Raw genomic sequence first — 19,656 nt, 5'->3', positions numbered from 1 at the left:
ACATCAGGACTGCTCCCACTCTAGAGGTGATACATTTGTCCGCATGAGAAATTCCTTATTGAAGTCAGACATGGCTAATACTGTCACTAATTGCAAGGCTGCCTCCAATGCTATGAATGAAGCTTCCTAGGTTAGACTCCACACAAATTTGCAGCCCTTCTTCCTGAGTTCATTAAGGGACTGGTGCCTTCTCCACAAACCCACATATAAATTTTCTATAAAACTTAGCTATCTCAACAAATCTGGCCAGTTCCTTCGCATTTTGTGGCTGGGGATACTGTCTGATTGCTTCAACTATTTCTGTATTGATGAAAATACCTTTGCTGGAGACCAGATGGCCAACAAACTTCATATAGAACAAGCAAAAATGGCAAATTCTGCCCCCCAACCTATGAAAAACTTCTCTTACATGTTGAACATCTTCATGAGCTGAGTCAATGTATATGACCAGATCATCAAGATAATGATAGACCTACTGGAACTTGATATTGGAAAACTCTGCACCCATAAACTGTGAGAGCACAGATGCAGCTGTAGTGAGCCCAAATGGTACACAATTACATTCAAACAAAGTCCAAGCTGTCGCAAATGTTTTACATTCTTATACCTTTCATCTAATGGAATTTGATTGCATGCCTGATTAAGATCTAACGTGGTTAATATCTTTGCACCCTTAAACCATACAAAACATGAATGCAAGCTCATCAGAGGTATAGTTCACAATATTACCAACTTATTTAAGCCTCTGTAGTCCATAACTGGACAATGTCATCTGTTAGCTTTTGGTACCAAGAATATTGTTGCAGCATATGGTGATTTAAATGGTCATCTCATACCTCATGCTCCCTTAATTCCTCCATTCTAGGTAATCTATATGGCACCTTTTTAATGAGAATCTGAGCCATTAACTCCACATGATATTCAGCTAAATCCATTGTCCCCAAATCTTCCATTAACACATCAGGAAATTCCTCACATACAGCTTTAATCTTCTTTAGGAAGTGATGGACATGACCTACCTACTGATTAATTGAGTTTGAGCTCCTCTCACTACCCACTTCAGTATCCTGTTGATCATATGCCAAGTTGACCATCCCCTTCTGCCCATGTATTTGTGGCCTAAACTTAAAAGGAAGCTGCCGGCCTGCTCGTTTCACGATAAGTCCTGTTTTACCAATAAAGTTCAATCCCAAAATACATTCACTAGCTAAATCTTCCACAGTCCTCATGATGACCCTCCAGGAACATTTTCTAATTTTCAAACTGAGCCCTCCTAAAATATGGATCACCACTTGTTCCTCCATGAATTCCAATTCTAACAAGGGAACATCCCCATCGCACCCCCCTCAGATTTAGTTATAAGTTGGCACAGTGGATAGGCCTTGAAAAACTGAACACAGATCAATCGAGAAAACAGGAAGAAGTTGTGTGGAACTATGAAAAAATAAGCAAAATATACAAACTGGGTCGTCCATGCACAAGATAGGCAACATTAAGGGCAATGTGAGGCAAGGAGCGCCGTGGTCCCGTCGTTAGCGTGAACAGCTGCGGAACAAGAGGTCCTTGGTTCAAATCTGCCCTCGACTGAAAATTTTAACTCTTTATTTTCAGTTTATGTGAAAAACTCTTATGTTTTCATCACTTTTTTTGGAGTGATTATTACATCCACAAGAAAACCTAAATCGGGCAAGGTAGAAGAGTCTTTTCACCCATTCGCCAAGTGTACTAGTTAGGTGGGTCGACAACATATTCCTGTCATCAGACGTGTTTTCCTGTGAAGGAATCGGTTGACCTATGACCTTGCGATCAAATGTTTTCGGTTCCCATTGGAGAGGCACGTCCTTTCGTCAACTAATCACGTGGTTTTGCGGTGCGGTCGCAAAACACAGACACTAAACTTATTACAGTGAACAGAGACGTCAATGAACGAACAGACAGATCATAACTTTGCGAAAATAAAGAAAGCAAAATTTTCGGTCGAGGGCAGATTTGAACCAAGGACCTCTCGTTCCGCAGCTGTTCACGCTAACCACGGGGCCACGGCACTCCTCACCTGACATTGCCCTTAATGTTGCCTATCATACACATGGACGACCCAGTTTGTATATTTTGCTTATTTTTTCATAGTTCCAAACAACTTCTTCCTGTTTTCTCGATTGATCTGTGTTCAGTTTTTCAAGGCCTATCCACTGTGCCAACTTATAACTAAATCTGAGGGGGGTGCGATGGGGATGTTCCCTTGTAAGGGCACCACACTTCTATTAATAGTGCAACATAGTCCACAGTTTCAGCAGTACCAAGATCATGCCAATATTGATGACTAATCAATTCTAACAACATAGTCCATACGTTCAACATTGTCTATGGTTTCAGCAGTACCATGCTCATGCCAGTACTGCCGACCAATCAATTCTAGCAAGGCTGTAGACACAATTAACCCAAATTCTCTCTCTTATTTGTTTCCATATATTATTCTGTTGCATGGGTCACACTATTTCCTCCTATAATTTACTCTTGACAGTAGTGGCTATTAATCGCAATATGTCAATGTTATTTACTTGCATAGCTAATGTTCAATGTTGAGATTCCAGTATAAAGTTGAAAAACTCCATTATTTTATCAACAGAATCTAGCGAAAACTGAGAACACTCATGTAACCTGTCCTGTAATAGATTCTGTAACATTGAAAACAGAGTGTCAAGGACTGCTTGCCCTAAACCAGCATTATTTTCTGCTCAATTATTGTCACTATTTGGTTAACTGAAATTGCTATTATGAGGATATAACCAATCCTGAATAATATTACTATATCTTACTAGTTGTTGTGCCTGCTCCTTGTCTGCACCCAGCAAATCATTCATGCTGTGAAGATAATGATTGAAACGAGCCTGTGATCTATGCACTGGATTAGGAATGGGTTCCACCTCACTTTGCACAACCTCCAGCATATCTTCCAAAGCAGCAGCAATATTTGCAGTGGCCAACCTTACCTCCTTGGGTTTGGTAGTCCAATGTACAGGCAAGTCACTGTTTTGATGAAGTTGCTCAGTCAATTCATGAACAGTATGTTTGGGCTCTTTTTGTCTCTTTAATTCATAACCAAGTTCATTCCTCATCAGGAATGCTGGATCCCTTACATCAGTGGGCATTCTGAAAAATTTGACACAGTATCAGTGAATAAGCTAGTGTAATTACACAACATATCTATGAACACTGAACACTGTCACTCAATCGATTGAGCTCACCCTGCTACAACATGTGCTGTGCTGACTGGGGCTAAGACAAGAAAGGCTGGAAACAATTGATTGAGTCACAGCTACATTAACACATTATACATTTATTAATATTTTCACAGTCAGCCAGCTTTCACAGACTGCTCCTTAATTATCTCTATTCCTATGAAAATCCATTAACTCATCTTTTCGACAAATTTACACCATGTGTTCTTTACAACGATTTCTCTTAAAACTCACACACAACACAAATAATTGGCAAATTAATAAAGCTGAACCATGGTAATTATTGAGTACAGGAATCAAAAAGAAAGCAAACCATAATATTGATCAAATAATCAAACCTAACAGTTACTTATTCTGGAACTTAACAGATCTACAGAAATTAAAATTTACTTTAAGTTCTTTAAGGGACATAAGAGTTATTCGTGAATTTGTGTGCTTGCCTAGGGAACCCTCAAATGCCAACTAGCATAAATTAGTGATTTTTTTTCACTCAAAGATAAACATTAGAAATGGCTTGGTATAGCATCCACTAGGGAACACAGAACAGAAGTAATATTTGAAATAGTTGCTCCCCTTTTTGTGTAGGTTGCTTGTGCACCCTTACATGCAATATTTGTATCATCAACCTTTGGGTTCCTTCATATGACAAATAGAATACAATATATCATCTTGTACCTGAAACAGGCCAGTGTTAGCAAGCATACACTATACACATTTTGGTGAATTACCTATGATACCACACACTGATGGCAGATACTACTGAACACTTTAATTCAGGCAAATGCCTCTGTAATAGAGTGTGTACACAAAAGAATTGAATCTCTACAGCTCATGTAGGCAATGAAGTATATACAAAGTATGGTTTGAGCAAATAATAGAATGAAAAATCATGAAGTGGTGACACAACCATTAGTACACAGTATCTAAAGGAACTTAATGTCGACACAGTCATGACACACAATTTTTATGTGTTCAACTCGTTCACATTCCATAAGCGCACAATGCACTCATGCTAAGCATACACAATAACAGTCCTCTCTGCAACAGACCATGGTCCTTTCTGCTTAGGCACAACCAAGTATACACACAATATATCCATGTTGAGTGCTTTTTCACAGTCTGTGACAAATTCCCTCCCCCCCCCCCCCCCCCCCCTCCTTTCCATATTGTGCTTATGCAGATTCCTTCTCTCAGTCAGAGAGGTCTCAAGGAACAGTGATAGATAGTATGGCTAACAGTTCTGGTGTTCCCAACCCAGGCCATAGTGCCCAACAAGATGCAGCTTTTCTAAAGACCTTTGGAAAGTAGCAGTTGCATTAATTATCTCAAACAGCAACATATTACACTGGTAAAGTCCAAAAGACATATTTAATACTAAGATTTTCTTTAAGTTATCAGTAAACAGAAGCTGGAAATAAGCCTCCACCAGGCCAATTCAGTTTTTGAAATGAATGGGTCTCCAGCTAACTTTAAAAGGGATTTGTCAAGCAGGATTAATGGGTAGCAATCAACTTCTCCTTGAGTATTAACAGTCAGTCCAAAATCACCACACAGATGTAGGATGCCACTAAGTTCATGTATGACCACCGAGGGAGAGGCACATTGACTAGAAGGAATAAATTAAAGCACTTGCTGTTCTTCAAACCTTCATCCTGAAGAGCCAATGGAGTCTAGCAGGCTATAAAAAAATGCAGCACTGCATAAAACTTTAAAATAATGTGTGCCTCAGAATTGAAGGCTGGCCCAAGACCAGGTTAAAATAACAGCACAAACTGGAAATGTAAAGGGTCAATTTTTTTGGTGAAGGCTGTTTAGTATTACCAGTGCACTGAGTAAAAAAAACCAAACACTGAATTGGCATCAAATCTGAAAATATTTTCTACAGACCAGTTGGTAACCACAAGAAAAGGTAATGTCCTGATCACTTCCTTATACTTTACAGAGGACTTATTTTTTTCATAAAAACACTGTATGATCACTTCCTATAACGTTGTTGACTTTGCTCACAGTAACATACAGCCACATGCCTGTCACACTCTGACATACTTCCACTACGTGACCTTTGCAAAAACACTGTCAGCACTTGGCATCATAATGAGAGCACTCTTGATGTGAGTCTAAAGTGAAACAGTCAGGACAACCAGGCAATAACCAAAAAATTTGTGTCTGACACCTCTGAACTACACATTGTGACATATAATGGGGCTGGTGGGCTGCCACTCAGTGAGACATGTATATTGTTTCAGGATCAGAAGGACAGTTATGTTGTCAGTCCTCACTGGGACCATCATAAACACTTTCAAATCAGCAGAAAACATTTACTGAGTGGCTTGAAAAATATCAAAAGCATGAGGGATTTGCAACACCTCTCCTAATGATTACTCTCACTTCCACACCTACTGTGTGTGCAGTGCTCCATCAGGGGCAACATGAATTACAACATTCTTGATCACACTTTCTGTGTATGATCAGCCACAAGCACACATAAATGTACACTTCTTACTTAATCCTTGAAAATCTGTGGTCAGCTTTCTGAGTCTGAGTTATGACATTTCAAAAATTCCAATTGAGCTGCTACTAGATGCATTTCAGTAGAAAAATGTTCTGTCAAAAATGGTAACTCCAAGAGTTCCAACAATGGGGGCAATTTCTACTCAAGATAATATAACTAGGGGCTGATAAATAATTTAAAAAAGCCCTCTGTCATTGTAGGCACTGAATCTCACTTGTCTGGAATTGTAGTGCTAACCACTTCTGGTAAACATCCCAGTCTTCCTTCACATTTTTTGGATGCAAAACTGGAATAGCTTGCAGGGATTGTGGCTGCCCATGATCTGAGCTCAGTCAAATGTTGGAGCAACATCTGATGTTGGTTAAGATGCTATTGCGACAATTCCAAAAAGTTCACAGCCATGTTAGCCATGCTATCTGATTCAATTTTATCACTAATGTTGTAGTCCCAAGTTTAGATTACAAAAGTCATTAGTTAATACTTTGTGGAATACACTGAAATGCAACATATATTATGCACAGTTCATAAATGTCACTGAATTGGTGAATTTTCCAGGACTACAAATGAAACCAATGGCAGTAGCACAACCTGAATTACGGTAGTGACAACCACATATAGATGAAGCTGAGATTAGTCACTTAGCTGAATGGTATCACAGTCTGTTGAAGTAGGAGTTAACAGCAGTAAGTGGACGGCACAAACTCAGATTCCAAGCAGGCCCAGTTGGATCATAAAAGAATCAAGAGAATTACCAATGTAGTGCTGAGTCATTGCCAGTACTTCTGTTAACCATGGAAAGGAACACATAAGTCAGTAAACAGAAATGAAACTGGACCTTCTGCCACTTAAGCTTAAATTGGCTGTTTGATTGACCATATGACCAGCTGATCAGAGATGCTGTATTGATTACTGCTCACAGCAACACTGCCAGTGTATGAATATGTAGATGTGTATTGCAAAATTATATCAGAAGCTTAGCTTCAAGACATTTGCTTTTGTATTGGGGTGAAGTTCTCATACTTAAACTGATGGCAATAAGAGTTGTGTTGATTTGGGGGGGAAGAGATCAAACAGCAAGGTCATCAATCTCATCAGATTAGGGAAGGATGGGGAAGAAAGTTGGCCATGCCCTGTCAAAGGAACCATCCTGACATTTGTCTGAAGCGGTTTACGGAAATCATTGAAAACCTAAATCAGGACGGTCGGATGCGAGATTGAACCGTCGTTCTCCCGAATGCAAGTCCAGTGTGCTAACCACTGTGAGAGCAATAAGAACAAACAAGGTTGCACATTGCTATGATGCAATGTTTCTTTGTTCTCTACCTGATGGGGTATCAAGTAGCTTCCACCTAATCATTTGAAGAAATATATGTGTTCTGTTAACACAAAGGAACTCCTAACACCCTTAAGAGCCTCCTTAATGGCCTGACATTATTAAACTCAAAATTTTTATTGCAGTTACAGATAAATGAATCTTTGATTCATGTCTAGTTCTCTTTTATACATTAAATATGCAGATAATGTTTGTTGCAAAATTAACTATACTTTCAACTCTTCAAAATTCAACACTGATTTGGGATACGTTTTTATCTGTGTATGTAATAAAGATACATAAAGTTTCTTTGATATTGTTGTTGACATTTCTTTCCTGCATTACTTACATTAAAATTTAGTATTTCTGTTTCATTTCAGCATTCCTTTCAAGTAAACTCTGACAGCAGTCGATCTGTAACATGTTTAGCACTGGCAGGATTTGGTGTTTGGATTTCCTTACAGAATTCAGCAGTTGTAAAACTTTTCCATGCAATATCATATGAATGCCTCTGTGATGTTAATGTTGCACCTGCAGTAACAAAAATGCTACAAAGTAAGTGAAATGATATAACAACCTGATGAATAAATCTTGACATGAAATAAACATTATATACTTGTTGTTTATGATAGCATAGTTTTTGCAACATGATGCATTAACCTTGACATGAAATAAACATTATATACTTGTAGTTTATGATAGCATAGTTTTTGTCATTTGTGAATATTGTTCTCATGATACATAATCAATATACAGGATGATTCTTATACACATTTAAAAACCACAAAGACAATCAAGGGCCATGAATGCATTTCTTCAGGACTCTAGAAATATGGAAATAGCATGGGGATAGATCAGGACTGTATGGAGGTTGTGTAAGGGGTTCCTGGCAAAACATCTGCAGAATAATTAAAGCAACTGTGGCAACAAGTGGTCCTGCCAACATGTTGTCAAGGTTGTTACAAGTATGCCACAGAAGTTTCACCATGAAGCCCTTACACATTCTTCATACATTCCCAGTCTCTCTCCATGTGATTGCCATATTTTTGGTGCCCTGAAGAAAGACTTCCATAACCATTGAATTCCTTTGGATAAAGAAGTACAATCATGGATACAATCATGACTCCTTAGGCAACCACAAAAAATTTCCCATAAAGACATTGACGGTCTTGTCTCACAGTGGGATAAATATGTTAACAGTTAAGGTGATTACTTTTGAAATATTACAATTTACTTACTTTTTTCCATCTGTCATGTTTTCATTTGACTGCCACTTTTATATTATATGTAACACAAAGGTTATTGGGAGACTGCAGAAGCTTTCCCAATGCTGCTGGTGATTTCTGCATTCTGCATCTACTTCCCCATTATTACAGATAAGCCTGCCAATACACGCAAATTGGTCAACATCCTGTAGTAACTTCTGTTGCACTACAGTTTGAGTAGATACTTTTCCACTTTATATACATATTATGTTTGCCTATCACCATTTTATTTTCGCCCTCCAGAGATGGACATTCCATCCAGCTTGGTAAACAAGGCAAAAACCTGAAAATACATACTAAAGAATGGAAAATCCAGGATGGGATGTAACAATATAACAAAAAGAATAATTGTTACACCCCATATAGCAGAGATTCTGAGTCACATTTTCAACAAAGGCCTTCTTGGCTGAAAGTTAACTGTTCAAAAGTCTTCTTATTGTGCCTTTCTGTTATTCAGCATCTCCCCTATATGGTGAGTAGCAGGTATCCTCTTCATTATACTGTAAATAAGTACAGGTATAAATGGAATATTGGTTCATGTAACAAGAGGAAAGACAACACTGCAACTATGCAATGTAGCAAGAATGGTATTCTAATGATGTACTATTTGCTGTTGAAAAAACTTTTGCTGCTTGTAATTGCATAATCAGTGTGTGACCTGGAGTTAGAGCACAACAGCACAAAAAAAAAATGGGGAGCACAAATCAGATTACTGCAGGAACTAAATCTAAATTCAAATCAAACTGCAGAGGTGTTGTTATACATACTGGGACAAATTCTGTTACAAGCAGCAGTGCAGGATAAATTATGAATGAAACAAGAAACCTGATTTGTTCAGCTAGAAGTTTTTATGCAGGATCCAAGCTCAGAGATAAGTAATTATACACTAAATGAGCGTGCCTTAGCCAGTCACTTTTGTAGATGCAAACATAAGTTAAAATCACAGCACTATTCTTTCAGATTACAACAATAAAGGCCAAAAAGTCATGGAGTTTCTGGTGTATTGAAAATGCTTTTACAGATCTGCAGGTAGAAATATTAGAAACTTTAAGCAAAAATTGCAAAATTAGTAGGAAAGAATATGAAGAAAAACATTATTTTGTGCAGAGAGTTTAATATAGCAAGATTTTGAAAAATGCTTGCCACAGCATAACACAGAGATTAGGTGTTACGCACCTACAAGAGTGACTTCTCCAGGTCAACCAATCATTAATAAAATCATTGTCAATGTTAATGCTTGTGCTATGAGACACAAACAGTACAAAAAGAAATAATTGTTTATTAGGGACAGCTTAGCTGCTTCTTCATAAGTAATGGCCTAACATCAGAACTGAAGCAAACTACCAAAGAAATAAGAATCATTGGCAAAGAAAACATAAACATCTTTTAAGTGCTATTAAGTTGTGAATTTGGGACTGAGCTCTACAGGCTCAGAATGCAAAAGGGATGTGTCATGCTTTTATTAGTTCAGTAACATATCATTTTAATGTGGCATTCCCCTAAGTAAAGTACCAGCTCAAACACAGTGTCTTAGCAATAAAATATTTGGTTGTGATAGAAGTAAAAACTGGCTGTAGTTCAATGGTCATACTAGAAAGTAGCTACAAAATCATTGAATTAAGTGAAGTAAAAGCCTTGTTGACAAACAAAGGTTAAAGGAAGCCAAATAGGCATAAAGAACACAATGTGAGAAGCAATAAATGAATTCAGTGATAACATTTTTGGCAACTGTTCTGGCCAAAAATCTTAAAACATTTTGGTCTTATGTAAAGTCAATAAGCAGATTGAAATTATCTGTTTAGTGACTCAGTGGCCACACTAGTACCAAAAAAATATTACAGAGGAGGCCCAAATACTGAGTTTGGTCTTCTGGCAGTGTTTGACTTGGAAGATTGTAATATGCTTTCTGCTTTCACTCTACAGACAAATGTCAAAATTGTAGCTACTGAGATAAGTGATCATGGAATAGAAGTTCAACTAACTTCACTTTACAGAGGAAATACATATGCACCTAATGAAATATCTCTATGATTATATAAATATCATATGAAAGAACTATTTCTCCCTCCAACAGCAGTTCATAAATGGTTGCGGGGGACAAATGGTACAAATTTACTGGAAAAAGGCACAGGGCATTCCTCTGTCCAAGAAGGGCCATTGAACATATCTACATGATAATAGGCCTAAGATCTCCTTGAGAATCAACATTGATTCCACAAACAGACATCCTGTGAAAATCAGAATACAATGTTTTTCCATGAGGTCTAGTGGAATGTAGGTAATGTCAATCAGGTTGATGACATATTCTCTGACTTATGGGAGGCATTCATTGGAGTTCCACAGTACCACATAGTGAACAAAATACAAAACATAATGGGTTCTGAACCAGTTTTGGCAGTTAGAACTCAACACATCATTCTTAACAGAATTAAATTGGCAGATGAAAAAGTAACTTCAGGACCATCATAAGTGAGTGTTGTAGGGATGTTTCTTTTCACAGTATACATAACTGATCTAATGGATAATATTGGAAGAATTGTGATGGTGTTTGCAGACAATGGTGTTGTATACAGAAAAGTTGCAGTAACAGAAACAGAAGCAAAATGCAGGAAGACCTTCAGATCAAAGACAATCAGTATAGGGACTGTCTGTTTATCCTCAGTGTAAATAATTGTAACATAGTTCACACAAATAATGGAAAGACTCATTACCATTTCATTATACTAATGGTATTAAATCATCAGAAACAGTATCAACCACAAAATATCTAGAGGTAACTTTCCATAAATGGTGTAAAGTGGGATTATCACATAAAACCAGCCATAGGAAGAGCAAATGGTGAGTTGAGATTCACATGAAGAATCATAAAGAAATGCTAGTTATCCACAGAAGGCTTGTAAAACAATGATTCAACCAATTATTTAGTATTTCTTATCAGTCTGAGTCCCTTACCAGGTATTATTAATAAAACAGAGAAGATAGAGAGGATCCACTAAAGAGCCCTGTGTTCCTCATGTGTTTATTCCATAAAGTGGGCATTATAGTTATGCTGTCAAGTCTCCAGTGGCAGATGTTATGCTTCACAGAGAGGTTTACTGTTAAAGTTCCAAGAGCACACATTCCAAGGAGGATCGTGAGACATACTACTTCCTCTGACGTACATGTAATGGAATGACCATGATGTGGAAATTCAGAGAGATTAGAGATAATACTGAGGCTTATTGACAGTCGTTACCCCTATGCAGCATTACAAAGCAGAGCAGGTGATACTGCTATCAGAAGTACACAGTGCAGATTGGTTAGCAGAGTTTTATTGTAGATGTAGATGTATAGCACTGCAGCATCTGAGATGGCAGGATGGAGCTGAAAAAATGTGAGGTGTTTTGAAAGAAATACATAAAAATAATAAAAAAAGACAAGAGTAAGAACAATTACCACCATTACAACAAAGTCAAAAAAATCATAAAAGAAGTTAGAAATATAAGAAAATATGTATCACACTCAAGAAATTGGTAGAAAGATTGCAAACATAATCAATGACAATTGTGTAAAAGCAGTGGAAACTTGGAACATGAAAAAAACAGACCAAAAATGTTGTAAGGTATCTATAGAAATATATTGCACAGTTTTTCTGAAACCAGTTACAAAAGGGTAACTTAGAAAAACTATACACAACATATATGTCAAGAAATCAGCTAGTGGTGATGTAGTACTGAGACACATAATACAGCTTATTAGTTTTCAGGGGTAGAACATTTCCAGGAACGTTGAATATAAGCAAGAGTCGGTAAGTGTATGACCAATGGTAACACCAACAACAGACTACATGTTCTCGACAAACTGTCAGTTGGAACAGCAGACAATACACTTTATAAAATATATATTTTTAATCTATAATCACAATTTTTTAGTTTGCCTAGAATAGTTTCATTGATCTCAACCCTTTCAAATAAACTTTAAGTGCTTGTTTATTAGGACAATTACAACATTCTAGTATCATCCTAGCACATTTTCAGAAAGAATCAGCAGTTACCAACCAAAGAACAGCATCAATGGATGAAACAGGGATTTTATCCACAATGTTTTTTTTTATCTTTCCAAAGCATTTTTTGATATCATCTATGCAATACTTATAGAAAGACAACAACTATATAACATTCATGGGCAAGTATAAGAATAGATATAATGATAACTAAGTAACAGGAAACTGTAAGTATCAGTAGTAAATGCAAAACAATCAGAAGCTGAAGCCATCAAATACAAAGTGCTGCAGGCTTTGGTAATGGAACAATAATTGTGAAAGATACAGCTGTTGAGAAGAAAGAAATAAAGTTTTGTATGCTGATGACCTGACTTTACTGAAGGGTGATAAAAATGTGGAACAGCTGAGTAGAAGAGGATTTATTTCTGCAAATGCTACAGTCCAGAAGCTCATGAAAAATGACCTGGTTATAAACCTGAAAAAGATTATGTATGTAATGTTAAAAAAGCAAAGTATGAGCATACAAATGTAAAAGGCGATAGAATAAAGCTTGTTGAAGTAGAATCCATTTCCAACAGCTCATGAAAAAAGACCTGGTTATAAACCTGAAAAATATTGTGTATGTAATGTTAAAAGAAGGGAAGTGTCGGCATACAAATGTAAAAGGCAACTGACTAAAGCTTGCTGAAGTAGAATCCATTGGATTCTTAAATATTAGTGTGTATAATGGAACACTTTCTGTTGAAAAATAAAGGTAGTATACTAATTACAAAAACCTGTAACACTATCTAAGCAAACAGCTTCTGTGCACAGTACACAATAGACTCTTTGAAACACATTTGCTATGTGGGTACAATGATATTCAAATAACAGGAAATTGCATGTGTTAATAGTTCCACATCTAATTCCAAAAAGCTTGGGGTTTGATCCCCTGTCATTGTCAGACTATTTTTCTGAACATATCGTTTCTTTCACCTCTGGAAGTGGTTTGTTAATGAAAAAATTTAAACTTGCACCATGGTGTAAAGCCCATTTCAAATTCTACATCCTCCAATAACTGGCTGAACAAGTCATTTCTACAGTCAGAAGAAGGCAAGGACATCCCGTCTCCAACAAGATGATGTGTAGTAAAGCACTAAGGTGGTCAAATCAATTTTCAAAATGAGGGTAGTACTACATTTTTTTGTAAAAAAAATCATCTGTATATCACCGATGTTAAAAAGGGAGAATGAAAAGACATTTTTTCTGTAGTGGAAATAATGATTATTCATGAGTTACTCCAAATGTGATGTTAGTAAAATGTTTTCTTTTAATATAACTGACCAGAGTCAGTAAAGTGTTTTCTTGTTCGGTAGAAAAATGTATATTTTATTGTTAATAAATTATTTTCCTGTTTTCCACATTAATACTAACAAGATTCATAGTGCTTTATATTCAAATGTGGTATATGACCCTCAGTGTACTCTTGTAGCAGTTTCATACTCATAGAAAGCAAAATCTGCTTATATCTGACTAAACAAAAAGCCAGTTTTATATCTACTGATAATTCAGTGTTATGTGTTTCAATGTTTTCTTCCCATTCACTCAAAAGATGGCAGGATTTTTAAACAATTTGTAGTCTGCCAGCAGGTCAGGCCTTATCAACAATGTCAGTACAGTAATGGGAATTACTGATCATGATGTTAACATAGTAACTGTGGTTATGAAAGTTACTAAATCAGTTCAAGAATGATAAGAGAGTGTTTCTGCTAGAAACAACAGCTGTTAACATCTCACTTACACAGTGAACTGACATCACTTACTTCCAGTAAGATGGATGTAGAGGAATTATGGGCAAAGTTTAAGCAGATTGTAAATCACTGCCTGGATAATTATGTGCCTAGTAAGTGGATTAGTCATGGAACAGACCCACCATTGATTAATAATGAGATTCTGAAAATGCTGAGAAAGCAGAGGCCATTGCACTCTCATTTCAAAAGGGAATGCACAAATGACAAGAAGCAAAGGTTAATAGAGATTCATGCTTCTGTGAAAAGAGCTATGCATGAAGCATTCAACACCTACCACTGTCATACTTTAGCAAAATATCTGGCACAGAATGCAAGAAAATTCTGGTCCTATGTGAAGTCACTAAGTGTATCTAAGACTTCCATCCAGTTGCTTGTTGACCAGTATAGTGTGGCACTTGAAGATGGCAGAACAACAGCCAGAGTTTTAAATTTCATGTTCAAGAAATCATTCAAGCGGGAGAATCATACAAACATACTGTCATTTGACCATCAAACAGGCTCCCATATAGATGCATAGTGATAAGCATCCCTGGCATAGACAAACAACTGGAAGAGTCAAAAACAAATAAGTCACTAGCTCCAAATGAAATTGCAATTCAGTTTTCCAAAGAGTACTCAAAAGTATTGATCTCTTACCTAACCTGCATGTATCACAGATCTCTTTCCCAATGCAAAGTTCCAAGTGACTCGAAAAACGTGTACACTACTGCTGTGTAAAAGAAGGTTAAAAGAACAGACTTGCAAAATTACAGACCAATATCCCTAACATCAGTTTGCAGCAGAAGTCTTGAACATATTCTCATTTGGAATATAATAAATTTTCTTGAGACCAAGCAGCTTATAACCACAAATCAGCATGGTTTTAGAAAGTAGCACTCATGTGAAACTCAGCTTGCTCTTTTCTCACATGAGATGCTGCAAATAATGGATGAAGGGCAACAGGCAGATTCCATATTTCTAGATATCTGGAAAGTGTTTGACATGGTACCCCATTGCAGGCTGTTAAAGAAGGTATGAACATTTGGAATAAGTTCACAGATATGTGAGTGACTGTAAGACTTCTTAAGTTATAGAACCCAGTATACTGTCCTCAATGGTGAGTGTTCATCAGAGACAAGGGCATCGTCAGGAGTGCCCCAGGGAAGTGTGACAGGGCCACTGTTATTCTGTATATACACTACTGGCCATTAAAATTGCTATACCAAGAAGAAATTCAGATGATAAACAGGTATTCATTGGACAAATATATTGTACTAGAATTGACATGTGATTACATGTTCACGCAATTTGGGTGCATAGATCCTGAGAAATCAGTACCCAGAACAACCACCTCTGGCAGTAGTAACGGCCTTGATACACCTCGGCATTGAGTCAAACAGAGCTTGGATGGCGTGTACAGGTACAGTTGCCCATGCAGCTTCAACACGATACCACAGCTCATCAAGAGTAGAGACTGGCGTATTGCGACAAGCCAGTTGCTCGGCCACCATTGACCAGACATTTTCAATTGGTGAGAGATCTGGAGAATCTGCTGGCCACAGCAGCAGTCGAACATTTTCTGTACCCAGAAAGGGCCGTACAGGACCTGCAACATGCAGTTGTGCATTATCCTGCTGAAATGTAGGGTTTCGCAGGGATCGAATGAAGGGTAGAGCCACGGGTTGTAACACATCTTAAATGTAATGTCCCCTGTTCAAAGTGCTGTCAATGCCAACAAGAGGTGACCGAGACGTGTAACCAGTGTAACCAATGGCAACCCATACCATCATGCTGGGTGATACACCAGTATGGCGATGACGAAAACACACTTCCAATGTGCGTTCACTGCGATGTTGCCAAACATGGATGCGACCATCCTGATGCTGTAAACAGAACCTGGATTCATCTGAAAAAATGACGTTTTGCCATTCATGCACCCAGGTTTGTTGTTGAGTACACCATTGCAGGCACTCCTGTCTGTGATCCAGTGTCAAGGGTAACCACAGCCATGATCTCTGAGCTGATAGTACATGCTGCTGCAAACATCGTTGAACTGTTCATGCAGATGGTTGTTGTCTTGCAAACGTCCCCATCTGTTGACTCAGGGATCGAGACGTGGCTGCACGATCTGTTACAGCCATGCAGATAAGATGCCTGTCATCTTGACTGCTACTGATCCAAGGCCTTTGGGATCCAGCACGGCATTCCGTATTACCCTCCTGAACCCACCGATTCCATATTCTGCTAACAGTTATTGGGTCTCAACCAATGCGAGCAGCAATGTTGTGAATGACATGTGAATGTTACAGACTTAGTTCAGGAACACAAATGGGAATCCTTGGAGGGAAGGTCACATTCTCTTCAAGGAACACTATTAAGAAAATTTAAAGAACTGGCATTTGAAGCTGACTGCAGAACTGTTCTACTGCCTCCACCATACATTTTGCATAAGGGCCATGAAGATAAGATATGAGAAATTAGAACTCAAACGAAGGCATATAGACAATAGTTGTAACCTTCCTCTATTTGTGAATGGAACAGGAAATGTAATGACTAGTAGTGGTATAGGATACCTTCCACCATGCACTGTATGGTGAATTGTGGAGTAACTATGTAGATGTAGACATAGAACATACAAATATGATCATTTCCAGTTATTTTCTTCATGCATCCTGTCCAAAATAGGCAAATCTGAGACTCTTAGTAAAATAGTGTGAAACCTCCACCTCTGGGAAATGTGCTCCATGACCAGTACTATTCACAGAAGGTATTTCATAATGGAAAACAAATGCAAGTGTCCACTCCTATAACATTCAGAAGGACATCAACTGACAATTCTTGGTGAAGATATCAAATTATCAAGAACAATGCCCTAAAACCTATAAGACATTGTACACAAAAAAATACTTCCCAAAGATACTCAAAGAGTGGAAAAGGAATATTACCATTTGAAGAATTACATTATAAATTAAATCTGTAAATAATTGTATAAGTAGCTGCTATTGTTAGCAAACCTAAAAAATTATTGCTCTGTGTAAATATGTGATACTGAATGTTTTATATCCTTGATTTGCCCTATATTATTTACACACTACATACTGTAATGATACAGGAGAAAATAAAAAAAACAAAAAACATTTCACAAGTAACACTTGCTGATGGATCTTTTAGGTAGAAGAAGAACATATGCATTGTTGGGCAGCATTTAGTTCAAAATCGAGTTAAAACAAGTTCTTCCCAGCTTTATGTGGCCATAAGTATGCACACCATGGCTGTATGTTGTATAACAGCAACCCCAGCTTGTTTCTTGCATTCACAGCCACTTTTACTCCCATAACACATGATTCGATGCTTACAAAGTGAGGTCACTGATTGCAGAGCTCATCGTATCCTCACTTCATGTTTCTTTGTTTCCACTTCCCTTTCTGTTTCCCTTTCCCCCTTCCCTTCCCCCTTTTCTGTCCTATTTCCTTTTCATTTCATTTCTCTATTGTTTTACCAAGTACTAATTTATTTTCTCTTAAACTGCAAATACAAAGTGTCTCCCATTTATACTCAATTTGCAAGACTCTTTATTGCAGTATTTTCACAACAAGAAGTAATAGGATATATTGACTTTTTTATTATTATTATTTCCAGGTTGTGATGACATTATCCGGCAACATAAAGCTGCTTGTCTGAGGGTAACTTCACTGCTTGCATGTAAAGACATGCTGTGGATTGGAACAAGTGCAGGAGTTATCCTTAATATGCGACTCCCACACATCACTCCTTCTACAACTAAAGTTACCACAGTACCAACAGCATCAGGTTAGTTTATGGGAAATACAGCCTCAAAAAGTTTTCATCATGCATCCCTTAAAAAAGATTTACACTGTTGGGAAAAAAATTAGTATGTCATTTTAGAGATCTCCAATTCACTCAAGATTTATTGTTGCAGTGGTGCATATGGTGTACATGAAATGATTATGTTTACACAGCAATAGCATGAACAGTTCTGAGGTACCAGGTATTGACCCATGCTGAAACACACATATAGTACATGGTGTAGATGCCACAGGTGGCAATGCTGGTGCTGACTCTGACATCCATTGGATCATAAAGATGGTGAATACTGTCCTGGGTCATGTTATTGCATACCTACTAAAACTATTCACGTAGTCCTGTAACAGTTGTGGATTGACAAGCCACATGAGTCACTTCTTGTCCCATCATATCCCACACATGCACAATTGGAGGCAACTCCGGAGATTGTGCTGACCAGGGAAGTTGTTTCACATCTTGCAGAGAATGTTGAGTTTCATGGGCCATGTGTGGGTGAGTATTATCCTGTTGCAACAACAAATCACCTTCCTGTTGCAAGAATGGCAAAAAAATGTGTCTAACAACATTCTGCACGTACCAAGTGCTGGTTAGCATCTCCTCCAGAAACAGCAAAGGTGAATGAGAGATGTAGCTTATCACACCCCAGACCAGAAGGCCAGGGATGGGGCCAGTGTGTCTTGGAAAAATGCACTCTGTGTGACAGTGCTCACCAGGCCTACATTATATACACAAACAGCCATCACTTGCATGCACCTGCTTTCATTGCTGAAGACCACGGCATGCCATTCCACCTTCCAAGTGATCCTCTCATGGCACCAATCGAGCTGGTGCACATCAACGCTGTGGTGTGAATTGAAGATGGGCTAGAGAAGTGCATGACTGCAGTCCCACTGTTTCAAGCAGTTCATGTTGGGACATCTGGGCTCACAAGCTCTCATATTTGTGCTGTGGTAGCTGTAGGATCTGCCACTGCTGCTCTTACAATAGGATGATCGTGGTAGGCATCTGTGCTACATGGACATACAGAACCTTATCATGTGTGAGAATGTTCATGCGACCACTCATGCCAGCATCACTGCAAAATTGACACAGCACTTCCACCTTATGTGGCAATATCTCAGAAAGACCATCTGACCTCTCAGAAGTCACCATTTGACCTCTGTCAAACTTGCTCAGTTGGCTGTAGGACGCACGTGTGTGTCTCTGTGGCATGGTTGCCTGATTGCTGCACACATGTGCACCACAGTGAGCCTTCTAGCTGTGAGCATGCTCTATTAAAGGGTAGACACAGATGGCACTCTGGTAGCTATGCCACAATGTTATTGATTGGCGGACAACACTGAAACCATTATCAGTACATCTACCACCATCCACATGGTCATATTCTGTCATCAGATCAAAATTGAAATTGTCTTTCCAAGTCTACCAATTTTTTTTTCTGGCAGTGTATACAAAAACCAGTTAGATTGAAAATATTAACTGCAATTTCTGAATCCATAGTAAACAGCTTCTCTAGCTCTCTTCTTTAGGGTAATTATATTGACATCATTAATGCAAAAAATGGTATAAGTTCATTGTCTGGTTCAATTATCATTTTATTAAGTTAGGAAAACATCACAAATTTCCATACATACTTCTAATATCAGTTATGTAAATTGCATTGTAATATCAATAAACATGTGCTTATTGATTCCATGTTTTTACTTTGTACTGTCAACAGCTCCATTTCAAACAAATCTCATTTCTCTTGCC

General features: G+C 37.9%; 1 protein-coding gene across 1 annotated transcript in view; it reads left to right on the top strand.

The window, feature by feature from the left end:
* LOC124722941 (rho guanine nucleotide exchange factor 17) overlaps positions 1-19,656 on the top strand; it is a 649,460-nt gene that overhangs the window by 625,135 nt on the left and 4,669 nt on the right. The window contains exons 16-17 of the mRNA XM_047248104.1: positions 7,444-7,618; positions 17,719-17,889. Of these exons, the coding sequence (XP_047104060.1) occupies positions 7,444-7,618; positions 17,719-17,889 (346 nt within the window). The remainder of the gene's footprint in view (positions 1-7,443; positions 7,619-17,718; positions 17,890-19,656) is intronic.

Source organism: Schistocerca piceifrons, chromosome X, assembly GCF_021461385.2.
Source record: "Schistocerca piceifrons isolate TAMUIC-IGC-003096 chromosome X, iqSchPice1.1, whole genome shotgun sequence".
In the NCBI taxonomy this organism is placed as follows: Eukaryota; Metazoa; Arthropoda; class Insecta; order Orthoptera; family Acrididae; genus Schistocerca; species Schistocerca piceifrons.
This window is presented reverse-complemented; position numbering and strand designations above follow the sequence as displayed.